This window comes from Gossypium hirsutum, chromosome A09 (genome assembly GCF_007990345.1).
Source record: "Gossypium hirsutum isolate 1008001.06 chromosome A09, Gossypium_hirsutum_v2.1, whole genome shotgun sequence".
In the NCBI taxonomy this organism is placed as follows: domain Eukaryota; kingdom Viridiplantae; phylum Streptophyta; class Magnoliopsida; order Malvales; family Malvaceae; genus Gossypium; species Gossypium hirsutum.
Window position 1 is genome coordinate 388,397 of NC_053432.1, and position 15,131 is coordinate 403,527.

Here is a 15,131-nt window from a genome sequence, read left to right on the forward strand (position 1 = left end):
CAATATTCATGTGATAGTATTTAGGAAATGGGCATGATTCTATGAAGAATGTTAAATTGTAAATTATATGACAAGGACAAATCAACATGAGCAAAGTGTTCAAAATTATAGCTAGAGATAACTTTGATTTGCGAAGTACCAAAACCAATTTTATCCTAAATAGAATTTGCATCTACTTATTGGCCTTCTAAAAAAAATCTAAAACTTTCAAAATAAATAAATATCTTAAAAATTCTAAAAATACATTTTATTTTATAATCTTTATAGTAAAATAAATAAATATACTATATTTTGATTTATAATACCAACTTAATTAAAAAAACTGTTAAAAACCTTATTAAATTTAAAATAATATGACAGAGATGTGATTTGAAGCATAAATAAACCTAATAACTAAATCTCCTACTAAATTCATCCTTGAACATGTTCTATTTCACAATGATATGAGAACCCCTTTAACCCTACACCATTTATCACATCTAATCTAACTCACAACCTCCACGATGTCCGCATAACACCTAGAAGCATCTCTCCTCTCATTTTCCATTTTTATTTTCCTTCAATTTTTTTGTTATTTTTGTATTACATTTTTAAGTTTGCAACAATAAATTTACACAAAACTCACATAATAAAATTTAAATCATAATAGAAAATGCAATTACAACTAACAAAAAGAAGAAAGTTGGGTTATCTCCCACTGCTAATTATGGAACAAAAAAGCATCTTCCATTGTGACACTAAAAAAAGCAAATAAAAGGGAAAACATGACAAACCCATGAAGAGTTAATCAAAGTTTATTTAAAATTAAAGAAGTTGGTTGCTTTTTAGCCCTTTTCATACCCATTGAAAGTTGGCCTAGGTCCCCATAGATTCTTTTGGAGAACGATATGGAAGCTTAAAACTCTTTAGAAAATATGGGTCTTTGCTTGGAGATTGGGTCATGATCTCCTCCCAACGAAAGACAAGATTGCTTCGATGCGCCAGCATGATGATAGAGAGTGCTTTAGGTGCGGTGATAAAAGGGAAACCCTTGTTCATGCCCTTAAGGATTGCCCAAACGCTAGGGCTGTTCTTTCCATGGGCAGCCTTGAGACCAACCAATAAGGGAACACCACAAAACCCAGCCAAACAGAACAAGAATGAGCTACTGGAATCGGGTCCCCAAGAAACGACGAGCACCGAAGTAAACTGCCACCACACTCAACCAAAATCACCAACCACCCTACAAACAGCTTTTAACAAAAACAATACGTACAAAACAGTAACCAATACTCAAACGCAGCATAACAAGTTAAAAATGATCCACCTCAAGACCAACAAAAACACTCGTAAAGGGTGAATAAATCAGCACCTATCAGGACGAAAGATCAAACCAACAAAAACTAAGAAACAAACCAAAACAAAGCAGTTTAAACGAAAATTATAAATAAGGCAACAGTCTATAGAAAGACTCAATAGAACATTATCATGATCTCAAAAGCGATGATCAAGATGATCCCTAAACAGAAAAAAAACACAGAACAGTATGAAGAAAATACGGAAAGCGCAGAAAAAACACTTACAGGGAAAAAAGAAAGAAAAACCACATCAGAACTTTAAACAGTTCCTTTAAGTACATGAAAACATTGAAAAGAGATGAGGAAATTACAGGGAAACAAATTAAAATAAAGAAAACAACACGAGAAAACAATAAAAGAAACAAAAGGTAAAAACCACCGAAACCGAAGGCTGTCGTAACACCGATCAAGAAACGCTAGAGCTCGTTGAAGGCAGTCCTGAAGTGCGCACCTAGAAGGGCCAAGAACGCCACCGCCTCCCCATCAAAGGATCAACACCTCCCCAAAAAACAGCGTCACAAAGTGCTCCCCATCTTTGAAACCCGCCACCGGCCACAACCCCTCAAACCAACAAGGCACCCAAAGAAGAAATAGACGAGAACTAGCTATACTCTAAAGCAACAAAGCTCTCACAAAACAAAGATGACCAAACAACCAAAAAGAAGATGAAGCTTAATCGTTTAATAGTTACAACTCCCAAGAAACGAACATGGCTCGACACCTTTCACCACCAAATAGTCAATAACGCCACCACCACAATCATTTCCTTCATAATACGTCACCACTACGAAACCAAATAACGACGAAAAAGCAATAACCACCACCGTCCAAGTATTCGTTAAAGAGGAACATAGATGGACACACGCAAAGCCACCACCCAGTCGAGCCACAAAAGCACGAAGGTGGAAAAACAAGAACACAAATCACCCGAATCTTTAGAGAGAAAATTCCAAATTCCCGCTACCAGCCCCCCCGATGCTTAATATCCTTTTAGATGAAGAAGACAAGGGTTTTTTTGTTAAAATTATTTTCTTTTAATTATATTTTTTTCCAAAATTTAATGACTTTAAATATTTATATTTTGAGGAGTTTTTAAACTTTTTTCAAATTTTATTGGTTTTAAATATATATAACTTTGAGAATTTTTTTAAAATTTTTATATATTTTTGAAGTTTAAATTTTATATATATATGAATTTTTTAATTATTGTATATTTATTATTTCAAATAATTTTTTTTTAAATTAAGATTTGTGAAAAAAATAAAAAATAAAATAAAATAAAGAACACACAAAATTTTACGTGGAAACCCTTTCGGGAAAAAACCACGGGCAGAGGAGAAGAAAATTCACTATGTCGAAAATTTGAATCAATACAGGAGGAATAGACTATGTCTATTTATAGGCTTGCAAAGCCATATTCTAGTAGGATTGAAACACCTTATCCTAATCAATATAAAATAGATAGAGTTTAATAAGGTTTAAAAAACCTTATTCTAAAATAAAATAAAAGAAGTCTAGTTCTATATGGATTTTACTTTTATTTTATTTTCCATCGTATTTTATTTAAAATAAGAATTTGGGTCACTTAATTCTAACAATTTCCACCTTGACACAAATTCTCAATGAACAAGTTCTTCATCGCGAACTTTCAATAAATAAGTTCTCCACCTCTTCCATAAAACCCCTTAAGGGTTTAACTTCAACAATGAACACCAACCAAGTCTAAGCAATGCTCAAACTTGGTTATAGAAAGTGACTTAGTCATCATATCAGCAGGATTTTCATGAGTACTAATTTTGCTCACAACAATATCACCACGAGCAATAATATCACGAACAAAATGATACCGAACATCAATGTGTTTTGTTCTCTCATGAAACATTTGATCTTTTGTAAGAAAGATGGCACTCTGACTGTCACAAAATACTGTGCTGATTTGAAGGTCTTCATTGAGTTCACTAAATAGTCCCTTCAACCAAATAGCTTCTTTACAAGCCTCAGTAATCGCCATGTACTCAGCTTCAGTGGTAGACAAAGCGACTGTAGTTTGCAAAGTGGCTTTCCAACTAATTGCACAACCTCCGATTGTAAAGACGTAACCTGTGAGAGATCTTCTTCTATCAAGGTCTCTAGCAAAATCAGCATCAACATACCCTATGACTCCATCTTTAGTTCTTCCAAACAGTAAGCAAACATCAGTAGTGCCTCGTAAGTATCTTAAAATCCACTGAACTGCTTTCCAATGTTCTTTACCGGGATTTTCCATATATCTGCTAACTGCACTGACTGCATATGATAAATCTGGACGTGAACAAACCATAGCATACATGAGAGATCCCACTGTACTAGAGTATGGAACATGTGACATGTACTCAATCTCATCATCTAATTGTGGAGACAAAGCCGATGAAAGTTTGAAATGGGCTTCTAAAGGAGTGCTAACAGGCTTAGCACTCTGCATATTGAACCTGCAAAGAACTTTTTCAATGTACCCCTTTGACTTAGGTACAATTTACTTGCTTTTCTATTTCTGAGAATCTCCATACCAAGTATCTTCTTTGCTGCTCCTAAATCTTTCATCTCAAATTCTTCACTTAGTTGGGCTTTGACCTTTCTTATCTCTCCTTTATCTTTTGCTGCTATCAACATGTCATCAACATAAAGAAGTAGATACACAAAAGAACCATCATTGTTTTTCTTAAAGTAAACACAACTGTCAAAACTACTTCTTTTGAAATCATGAGAAGTCATAAAGGAATCAAACCTCTTGTACCACTGTCTTGGTGACTGTTTCAAACCGTAAAGGGACTTTTTCAACAAGCAAACATAGTCTTCTTTTTTTGAAACTTTAAAACCTTCTGGTTGTTGCATGTAAATATTCTCCTCAAGTTCTCCATGCAAAAATGCAGTTTTTACATCTAACTGCTCAAGCTCCAAATCATGCATGGCCACAATACCAAGCAAAGCTCGAATCAAACTATGCTTAACAACTGGGGAGAACACATCTGTGAAGTCCACTCTTGGAATTTGACTATAACCCTTTGCAACAAGCCTTGCTTTATATCTGGGTTCTTCAACTCCTGGAGTCCCTTCTTTCTTTTTAAACACCCATTTACAACGAACAACTTTTTTACCTTTAGGAAGCTTCACAAGATCCCATGTTCTGTTTTTGTGGAATGATTCCATCTCCTCTTGCATAGCAAACATCTACTTTTCTGAGTCTTCACAGCTAAACGCCTCAGAATAATTAAATGGCTATTGATTCGCATCTATATCTTCAGCCACATTTAAAGCATAAGCAACTAGATCAGCCTCGGCATACTTCTTTAGAGGTTTAATTTCTCTTCTAGTTCTATTTTTGGCGATAGAGTATTGCGGTGAAGAAGCAGCTCTATTTTCAATTTTTGTACTGGCTTGAGGAGTCGACTCAGTATTAATCTGATGCTCCACCTGCTTTTGATTTTCTTTATTGGAAGAGTCTTTAAGAGATAAGTTAGGTAGCATAGCAGTTTCATTAAAAACAACATCTCTGCTAATCACAACTTTTCTATTTTCAGGACACCATAACTTATACCCTTTTACACCAACTTTATAACCAAGGAAAACACATTTAATGGATCTCGGTTCCAATATTCCATTATCAACATGAGTATACGTAGGACACCCAAAGATCTTTAAATCAGAATAATTAGCAGGATTACCAGACCATACCTCTTGTAGAGTATTTTTCTCAATGGCAATGGATGGGGATCGGTTGATCAAAAAACATGCAGTAGAGGCTGCTTCTGCCCAAAACGACTTCGGTAAGTTGGCATTTGACAACATACATCGAACCTTCTCCATGATCGTTTTGTTCATTCGTTCTGCAATGCCGTTTTGCTGTGGAGTATGACGAACTGTCAAGTGTCTCACAATCCCTTCTGACTTGCAAAATCTACTAAACTCATCAGAACAGAATTTTAAGCCATTGTCTGTTTTTCAATCATAATTTTCCAAGACTTAAATACGGAAAACACATCGCTTTTCTGTTTCAGGAAGAATGCCCAAACTTTTCTGGAAAAATCATCAATAAAGGTTAGCATATAATTAGCTCCACCTCTCGAAGGCACTCTGGATGGCCCTCACAGATCAGAATGAATATACTCCAACGTTCCCTTCGTGTTATGGATTCCTCTGGTGAATCGAACTCTCTTTTGCTTCCCAAAAACACAGTGTTCACAGAAATTTAGTTTACAAATTCCTTGCCCATCAAGAAGTCCTCTTTTGCTCAATTCTACCATGCCATTCTCGCTCATATGCCCTAGGCGCATATGCCAAAGTTTAGTAATATCATCATTTGACAAGAAATATGAAGCGACAACTGCATCGCCAGTAACAGTAGAACCCTGCAAAACATATAACTTGGCAGTCTTTCTTTGCCCTTTCATCACAACAAGGGAACCTTTGGAAATCTTTAAAACCCCACTTTCAGCTGTGTATCTGTACCTTTTTTAATCAAGAGTACTCAACGAAATTAAATTTCTCTTCAATTCTGGAACATGTCGTACATCACTAAGTGTTCTGACAACTCCATCAAACATCTTAACTTTAATTGTTCCAACACCTGCGATTTTTCACGAAGCATTATTTCCCATCAAAACAACACCTTCAGACACTGTTTCGTAAGTTGTAAACCAATCCCGATTGGGACTCATGTGGAAGGTGCAGCCTAAATCAAGTATCCACTCCTCGTTTACTTTAGAATCATTTACAGAGGCGACTAGAAGTTCACCATCGCTGTAGTCTTCTACAACATCAGCTTTACCAAAATTTTCTGGTTGTTTTCCCTTTTGATTCGCAGCCTCCCTTTTAATCTTGTTCTGTAGCTTATAGCACTCAGATTTAATGTGCCCTTTCTTCTTACAGAAGTTACAAGTTTTACCTCTGTTTGAAGACTTCGATCTACTCTTAGATTTACCACGAGAATTCCGTTCCTGTGTCCTACCACGATCATCATCAGCATTCTGATCTTGTCTCCCACGAACAATGAGACCCTCTCCTTGAGAGTCGGGTTTAACCACAAGATGCTCCATCTTATCATATGAGGTTAAAGAATCATAAACCTCATCAACTGTGAGAGACCCGCGGCTATATAAAATTGTGTCTCTAAAGGTTGAATAAGACGGGGGCAACGAACAAAGTAGAATCAACCCTAGATCTTCCTTATCATACTAAATCTCCATGGCCTCCAAGTTTGAGAGAATTTCTTTAAACACTGTTAATTGTTCGTGTACAGACGCACCTTCCTCCAAACGATGGGCATAAAGACGCTGCTTCATATGCAGCTTGCTTGTTAGAGTTTTCGACATACATATTTGTTCTAGCCTCTTCCATAATGCAGCGGCAGTCTTCTCTTTCATCACATCTTGCAAAATTTCGTTGGACAAATGCAGATGTAATTGTGTTAACGCCTTTCGATCCTTACGCTTCTTCTCTTCATCTGTTAATGTTGAAGGCATCTTATCTATCCCTAGCAGGGCATCTTCCAGATCCATCTGCGCAAGAACTGCTTGCATCTTAATCTACCACAATGCAAATCTGGTGTTGCGATCCAACAGCGAAATTTCATACTTCAAAGACGCCATTACCGTGATCGAGATGAATAATCCGGAAGCTCAGATACCAATTTGTGAAAAAAAATAAAAAATAAAATAAAATAAAGAACACACAAAATTTTACGTGGAAACCCTTTCGGGAAAAAACCACGGATAGAGGAGAAGAAAATTCACTATGTCAAAAATTTGAATCAATACAAGAAGTTTATAGGCTTGCAAAGCCATATTCTAGTAGGATTGAAACACCTTATTCTAATCAATATAAAATAGATGGAGTTTAATAAGGTTTAAAAAATCTTATTCTAAAATAAAATAAAAGAAGCCTAGTTCTATATGGATTTTACTTTTATTTTATTTTCCATCGTATTTTATTTAAAATAAGAATTTGGGTCACTTAATTCTAACAAGATTAAATAGACATAATATTTAAATATTAAAGGCTAAATTTATTATTATAACAACAAAAAATAAGATAATGGGATGAAAAATGTTAATTGCTTTAATTGTTTAGTTTCTAAATTAAAAAATACTAAATTATTTGATTCTTTTTTGAAAGATCAATTTACTTAATATTAAAATTGAGAAAAATAAAAAAGGTTTCTTTTCTACGTTTTTAATCAATTAATTAACACTAATAATTCGACCTTTATTTTTCAATTAATATATATAGAAGTACTTAAAGTTGACAACTTGTACTTACTTGGTATCTAAATTTTTTTGATTTAATACCTAAACTTGAAATCCACGAGTTAACTTAATATTTCTTTATGTACCTGATTAACATTATTAAAATATGTTGACGTGACACAAATAACTAATAGCATGATAACATATGATAGTCTCACATTTTAAAATATAAAAAGTTAAATACCAACAAAAAATAAATTACCAAGTTTAGATATCTTTGTATATATTAACTGGTATAACCATATAAAAACTATTTTTTAATTTATAAATCAGCTGTAGCGGCTTAGTTGTACTCTAAGCCTATGATTACTAAATTAGATAAAAAAGTAAAGAGAAAATTGACTAATAATCTTAAAAAAATGAATCGCTTTCTCATCATCTATAATTAACTTTCTTAATTTGTCTGTTTCATTTAACGCAACACAAACTAGCATAATTACACTTTTTTATTTTAATTGCTTTGAATTATATCTTCACACTTTTTAGTGATAAACATGTCAACTTTATTATTATTTTTGCATATATATTAAAAGGTATGGTACATTAATTTTATAAAAAAATTAATTTAACATTTTATTTTATTTTTTATTTTTTAGTTCGTTTTTTCTATCAAATAATTCAAAATGAATACAAATTTAATATTTTTTAACTTTATTAATATGGTATATACATTGATAACATTTAAATATTTAATTAATTTTTTAAAATTTTAAAAATTTAAAAGAAATTATTTTTAAAAATTAAAATTATTAAAATTATTAAGAAAATATAAAAAATATTTTTAATGTTTTAAAAATTAATTAAATATTAATATGTCATTAACATAATAATTTATCAATAAAATTAACAAACATTTATTTTTCTCATCAATTTTAAAATAATTTAATAAAAAATATAAATTTAAAAATTAAAATAAACGAAAAAATTAAATAAAAAATTAAAATAATTATTACTTTGTATTGCTAACTTTTACTACTTTTTATTTGAATTACTATTTTTTAATAAATTATGTAATCCTTTATTAAATTAGCTACTAAAAGCTTCGACCAACAGGAGCATCGTATAGACCTGGCAGTTGAAGAAAAGATGTTTTGTCTGAGTTTGTCTTTGTCTTTGTCTCACTATTTTCATATAAAATATAGTCTTCCCCTCCACTACAAAGGTATAAGTCCCACTACTCTCACTTTATTATATATTAATCACTTTTCCTTATAAATTTCCCCCATTTCCAATCAGACAACTAAAAGGGATTCGTCCCCATGGCGGCAACCGGACCTTCTCTGTTTGTCGCCAGTACGTTAGTGACGTCAATGGCCGGAAACTCGGGGAGGAACCGGTGCTTAAGCTCATTTCGAGCGATGGCGGTGTCTGCAGATCAGAAATCGTCACCGGCGACGGTTTCAACGAGGTCAACGGAGAACGGAAGATGGTTGGAAGAGAAGAATAGGAAGGGAAGGAAGGAAGAAGAAGAGTTAACATCGAATATTTACTCGAATCCTCAGGAAATAACCGACGAGAAAGGAAAAACGTTGAGAGAATATTTCCAAGAGTGCAAAGATTTGATGATCCAATCAAAGGCAGGGCCGCCACGGTGGTTTACTCCTTTGGAGTGCGGGTCCCATGCTCCTGATTCTCCTCTCCTCCTCTTTTTGCCTGGTTTGAATTTCTTTTTTCATTTTTTTTTTGGAGTTTTTGATAAGGAAATCATAGCTAGCTTTTGACATTAACTTTATAGTAAAGTTATCAACTTTTTGAAAATGAAATTCATAGTTATCAACTTTTTTTTTTCATTTTTATTAAATTTGAACGTTAATACAGGGATTGATGGCATGGGGCTTGGACTTTTTAAACATCATCATAAACTGGGAAAGTAAGTGACACTTTTACTCTCTTTTTTTTAAGTGAACTTTTTTTCTGAAGTTGAATTGAATTTGATTTTTTTTTAAAAAAATTATTGAATGAAGGATTTTCGAAATTTGGTGTTTGCATATTCCAGTATCGGATAAAACATCATTTACAGGTAAAGATCCGGCCTTCTATGCATATGTTGAAAGCATATATTCCTAATCCTATGTACTTTCTGTCTTTAACTTTTCAACATAATATAAAGCATTATCATTACTTAATGACAAATCTTACCAAGTAAATCCAAACTATACTTTACTACCCTTTATTTAAAGTTTTTGATTCATGTTGAAATTTTTCTTATTTGTATCAACTTGATTATTTCAGGTACTTTGGTAAATAGCTTGTAAATGGCACAGGATTTGATTTTTGAAAAAGTACTAAGCAAAAAGCTACTGCCAAGTTGATCATAATGTCTCTTTATATATAAAAAGGACCATTAATATCCTGTTTTAGTATTGTTTCGTTTTGATTCTGTTCTATTTGCATAATTCGTTTATTTTCCTTCCTTAGATCTAGTGAAGCTGGTTGAAAGAACAGTAAGGTCCGAATACAAGAGATCACCAGACCGACCAATTTATATTGTTGGAGAGTCTCTTGGAGCATGCATTGCCTTAGATGTTGCTGCTCGTAACCCTGACGTTGATCTTGTGCTAATTTTGGCCAATCCAGGTGCAAACTTATGCTGTTATAATCCTGTCCAATATAAAAATAGGATTGATTTTGGAACCTGAACATAACAGATTTTACTTGTAAAGGAATAGTAAGAGGTGGATGCAACAGAGATGATAAAATGTACTTTAAACCCCTGAAAACTGGCTAAAGAGTGATGTTGATCGTTGCAATAAAATTAATAGTGTTTGCTGTCTCGCTTATGTTCTGTTTGCAGCTACATCATTTAGCAGGTCACAATTACAATCTCTAATACCTGTACTGCAAGTCATGCCTGATCAACTCTCATTGTACCTCCCTTACATGCTGAACCTGGTATCAGGTTTGGAGGCTTTTCTTTAAATTCCAGTTTGTTGGCCTTGATACTTACCTGAGGCTGAGGTGTTTAACTTGTTCTATTTAGTCTAACAGCCTTAAAAGCATAATGTTAATGACTTTTTGTTGAAAACAAATAAAATAACAATATTTTAGCATCACTTTTGGTGGATCTATTATTCTTATTGCTGATCAGAAATAATTAAGAATGTTGGTGAGATGTGAGCAATGGTATCTGTTTAGGTGATCCTTTGAGGATGGCCTTCGAAAATGTGGCAAAGGGACTTATGCCACACCAAATTGTTGGAGAGCTAACACAGGATCTGGTTGCAATGTCGTCTTATCTCTCTGTAAGATTCAGTTATGAAGCATTAATGCTGGAATTACTATTTCAGTTGACATTTTTTGTGTTACTTCCACATCTGCATTATTTTGTTGCCAAAATATATATGGAGATGATAGTTTGAATATGCTTTTATATTTGAGGATACAACTTTTCATTCATAGAAAAGATAATAGCTTCACATAGTTTATGATGTTCATGCAATGTATTTCACCTAATTTATTTTCATTTTGGTGCAAAAAGAATTGACAATTTAAGTCTCAGGTTCTGGCTGACATGTTACCCAGGGAAACACTTCTCTGGAAGTTACAAATGCTTAAATCTGCTTCTTCATCTGCTAATTCACATCTCCATGCTGTAAAAAATCAAGCATTGTTGCTTTGCAGGTCCTTAATTAGTCATCAACTCCATCCATTGATCTTTTTGTTAATATTCTTGCCTAGTTTATGGCCCCTCTTGTGATAATGGCTGGTATTTTCTATTTTTTGTTATAGTGGGAAGGATCAGTTGTTTCCCAGTGAAGAGGAAGCTCAAAGACTGTACCACATGTTGCCTAAATGTGAGAAACGTGTGTTTGAAGAAAGCGGCCATTTTCTCTTCTTAGTAGGACTCTCTCTCTCTCTCTCTCTCTCACACACACACACACACACACGTTCTGTAAATAATCAGCAGCATGAAAATGCTTTTGATGGAAAAGTAATTTGGGTAAGAAAGAGGTTAAATAAAACTGAAGACTAACTAAGATGAATAAGTATCATTTGTTTACATTGTAATGCAGGGTCTTGAAACAATATTTTGCTTGAAATATCATTTCTCAACCCATTCTGAAAATGCATCATATTTTTGCTCATTCATCGCAGGAAGACGGTTTTGATTTGGTAACAGCCATCAAGGGTGCTAGTTTCTATCGTCATGGAAAATACCTTGACTACGTGTCAGATTACATACCACCCACACCTTATGAATTCAAGAAAATATATGAATCAAACGGGTAATATATCCTATGGCAAAACTTTCATGCAAATTGCATTAACAGGAATAAACCATGGGTGAGTCTAATTGGAAGAATGACATTTTGTTTGTCTGGGGTATATAAAAGTTGATGGTTGGAATTGTTTGTTCTATAAGTATTTACTTTTATTTGTATAGTATTTATGTATATGTTTTTATATTGGTAAAACATAAGAAGATATTTAATTAAAGTATATATACCCCAGGATTCAATGCCAGGATCTGTTACTGTGGATCCCTATGTTTTTGCTTGATGCGGATATGATCACAGTGGCAGTTCCCAATTATAGTATATTTTTCGCCTTGTAAGCACATTAACATTTAATACTAACTACAAAGTATTGTTATTCCTAGATGGGTACTTGCTGTTACTAGTCCGGTGATGCTCTCAACTTTAGAGGATGGCAAAGTGGTGAGAGGCCTGGCTGGAATACCCTCAGAAGGACCAGTCTTGTATGTTGGGTATCACATGTTGCTGGGATTTGAATTGGCTCCCCTAGTGCTTCAGTTTCTTATGGAGAGAAATATTCTTTTGCGAGGGATAGCCCATCCGATGATGTTTACTAGGGCCAAAGAAGGCAGAATGCTTGATCTAGGTTCATTTGACACATATAGACTAATGGGTGCAGTTCCTGTGTCTGGATCCAACTTCTATAAACTTTTATCTTCAAAGTCTCATGCCTTGCTGTATCCTGGAGGTGTTCGTGAGGCTCTTCATAGGAAGGTAGTTTACATAACACTTCATAAGGACATTTTCTATCTGAAAATAGATCTAATGCTCGGCTTGATCAAAGTTCAGGCTTCTAATACAAAATTGAAAATTCAACAATTGTACTTGTACCATATCTTTAATTTCCTCATACATACAAGTTCGATGCATCTGTTATGAATTAAAATTAGTGACTGTGATGGGGTAGATAGACTTTGAAGATAAAGTGCTGATGAACTTGCCATTTGTTTGTGTTCATTGCAAATCACCAATGCTGGATGAATTTCTTAAGATTTGAAGGGCTAAGATACTCGGCAATGCTGAACTATACATTTTTTTTTCAGGGAGAAGAATACAAGTTATTCTGGCCGGAACAGTCGGAGTTTGTGAGGATGGCATCTAGATTTGGAGCCAAAATTGTACCTTTTGGCGTGGTAGGAGAAGATGATGTTGGTGAGGTGAGCCTGACACATTTATTGCACCATATGCAGAACTTTCTAAGGCTAGTGTCTATAGTAGCCTATTATTTTGGAGCATATGAAGCATTTGGTCTTCTAGAGCAATTCTAGTTAAACAATTTTTTCAATTCATCCTTGTCAATGTGCCCCTGCATATCTGAGCTTATTATAAATATGGCATGTATGTAAATTTCCTAATAGTTATGATATATCTATCATATTGATTAAAAATATTGTCTATATTAATACATATTTAACATTTAAATTTTTTTTTACATAAAACAATTAGTTAGAAAAGTTTAATTTACTTAAAATTTGGCATTTTCGATCTAATATTAATGTAACATGAAATATGTGGGTTCGATTGTAAAATAATAACAGTATAGTGTGTATGTATATACAAGCACATTGCTCATATGGATTTTTGCACAATTCCTGTTGTCAGCTCGTTTTTGACTACAATGATCAAATGCAAATCCCTTCATTGAGGACGTTCATAAAAGAGCTCACAGAAGAGGTTGTGCACTTGAGGTACCAATTCTATCCACTTATCTGATAAGTTTTCTATAATTGCTATAAATTCTTCCCATTGCACAATTCTCTGGTTGGTTTCCTTAAAATTTTGGAATGGTAGGATTGATGCCAGTGGCGAAGTGTCGAACCAAGATGTCTACCTTCCCGGAGTTGTTCCTAAATTGCCAGGCCGATTTTATTATTATTTTGGGAAACCTATTGAAACAAAAGGTACTGTCTTTCTACAACTATATTGTTTTTATATGTATCATGATTGACACAATTAATGTATGTTTTGAAGAAAGGAAAGAAGAGCTAAGAAACAGGGAGAGAGCTCATGAAGTATATTTGCATGTGAAGACAGAGGTTGAGAAATGCATAGCCTACTTGAAGGAAAAAAGAGAAGAAGATCCCTACAGGAATTTAATGACTCGGTTGGTGTACCAGGCCATGCATGGCTTCAAAGCTCCAGTCCCGACATTTGAGCTTTGATGCACAGTATATATAAAGGTTCATATTGGGTTTTCTCCTTACAAGGTTTGGCAATAAAAGCTGCATTGTTACATGTCAAGAAAACACAGTATATATAAGCTATAGACAATATCAAAGAAAGGAATGGTCTACTTTTCCTTGCTTTTGTGGGGATGGGTGACTTTTTGTTATACCTATTCACTATTGGCTTTGATTAACTCAATTGATTATATAATAATTGATATATTATGTGTCCTTAAAGGTGTATGTATATTATTATTTGTAATATAATATGTATTGAATATAATTATATCACATTAATGTTCATGTGTGGCTTCGTTATAGAAGAGGGTCAATGGCAGCATTGTGGCCTTTGTAGCGAAAGTTGGAATCAAGAGGTTGAGTATGTTTGAGGCACGATGGTGGTCATGAAGTTTCTGTCGTGGTGTGATTGTTGTGTTTCTCTTGTATTGTCATTTATTTATTGCTTTGATTGCTCTGTAGCTTTTGCTGGCTTAGTGCACCTGCACATGTTTTGTTTATTCTCTCTTAATTGAATAAAATGACTTTGCTTAGAAAAGTAATTAAATTAATTTTTAAGTTATGAAATAAATAATAAATAGAATGTTTTTCCAAAGTCTCTATTTATAGATGTAAGAAATATAAATGAAATAAAAGTAGACTTTTGTTGAGTCATATTTCTCGTATCTTATTGATAGGAATGTTGGGGTATTTATACATGTGGATATAAGTATTATTACAGCTCATAGTGTGGACTTACTATTTTGTTTTGATCTTATTGCCTCCGGTACTAACATTTTCTACCCTTAGTATTGACATTATTTGTGGACTCTAGGTTTGCTTGGCACATAATTATGGAGCACACGGTCCTTTCTACTTTTGGGTTGGCGTTCTAGGCTGGCTTCGTAGCTACTGGACGTGTGTCTGGATTGCTGCAAGTGAGATTGCGACCTTAACCTGTAGGCTTCCCGTAACTTTGCCTTGCGAGCTGGATTTGTGAGCTAATCCTGCGACCTTACTCTGTAGGCTCGCTCAAGGTTCCCTCGAGATAGATTTGTAGCCTTGTTTTGCGAGCTGGATCGCCTTATTGTCTTC

General features: G+C 34.0%; 1 protein-coding gene and 1 long non-coding RNA gene across 5 annotated transcripts; one reads left to right on the forward strand and one right to left on the reverse strand.

Moving 5' to 3' along the window:
- Positions 1-609: 609 nt before the first annotated feature.
- Positions 610-2,360, reverse strand: LOC107888439 (uncharacterized). Its single transcript, XR_005901637.1, has 2 exons — positions 1,563-2,360; positions 610-1,188 (listed from the first exon to the last, which is right to left on the reverse strand). It is a non-coding gene; the product is annotated as an uncharacterized lncRNA (long non-coding RNA).
- Positions 2,361-8,626: 6,266 nt separating this feature from the next.
- Positions 8,627-14,270, forward strand: LOC107888440 (acyltransferase-like protein At3g26840, chloroplastic). Of its 4 annotated transcripts, XM_016812548.2 has the most exons (15): positions 8,627-8,780; positions 8,855-9,274; positions 9,437-9,488; positions 9,583-9,638; positions 10,037-10,195; positions 10,413-10,517; positions 10,754-10,860; positions 11,118-11,239; positions 11,348-11,456; positions 11,714-11,844; positions 12,219-12,588; positions 12,918-13,031; positions 13,477-13,562; positions 13,666-13,775; positions 13,846-14,270. In XM_016812548.2, exons 2-15 carry the CDS (start codon positions 8,878-8,880, stop codon positions 14,034-14,036), a joined length of 2,109 nt encoding a protein of 702 aa, XP_016668037.1. In that variant the 5' UTR covers positions 8,627-8,780; positions 8,855-8,877; the 3' UTR covers positions 14,037-14,270. The 4 variants fall into 4 exon arrangements, with proteins under 4 accessions (XP_016668037.1, XP_016668036.1, XP_040933501.1 ...); XM_016812547.2 differs by having other exon boundaries at positions 8,749-9,274; XM_041077567.1 differs by having other exon boundaries at positions 8,749-9,274; positions 13,850-14,270.
- The last annotated feature ends 861 nt before the right edge of the window (positions 14,271-15,131 follow it).

What these genes read in the sequence shown, in the direction of transcription:
- LOC107888440 (XM_016812548.2), top strand. Translation starts at nt 8,878, where the DNA reads ATGGCGGCAACCGGACCTTCTCTGTTTGTCGCCAGTACGTTAGTGACG. An exon ending in AAAATATATGAATCAAACGG is followed by an intron (nt 11,845 to 12,218) that starts GTAATATATCCT and finishes TGTTATTCCTAG; the next exon opens with ATGGGTACTTGCTGTTACTA. An exon ending in GTGAGGCTCTTCATAGGAAG is followed by an intron (nt 12,589 to 12,917) that starts GTAGTTTACATA and finishes TTTTTTTTTCAG; the next exon opens with GGAGAAGAATACAAGTTATT.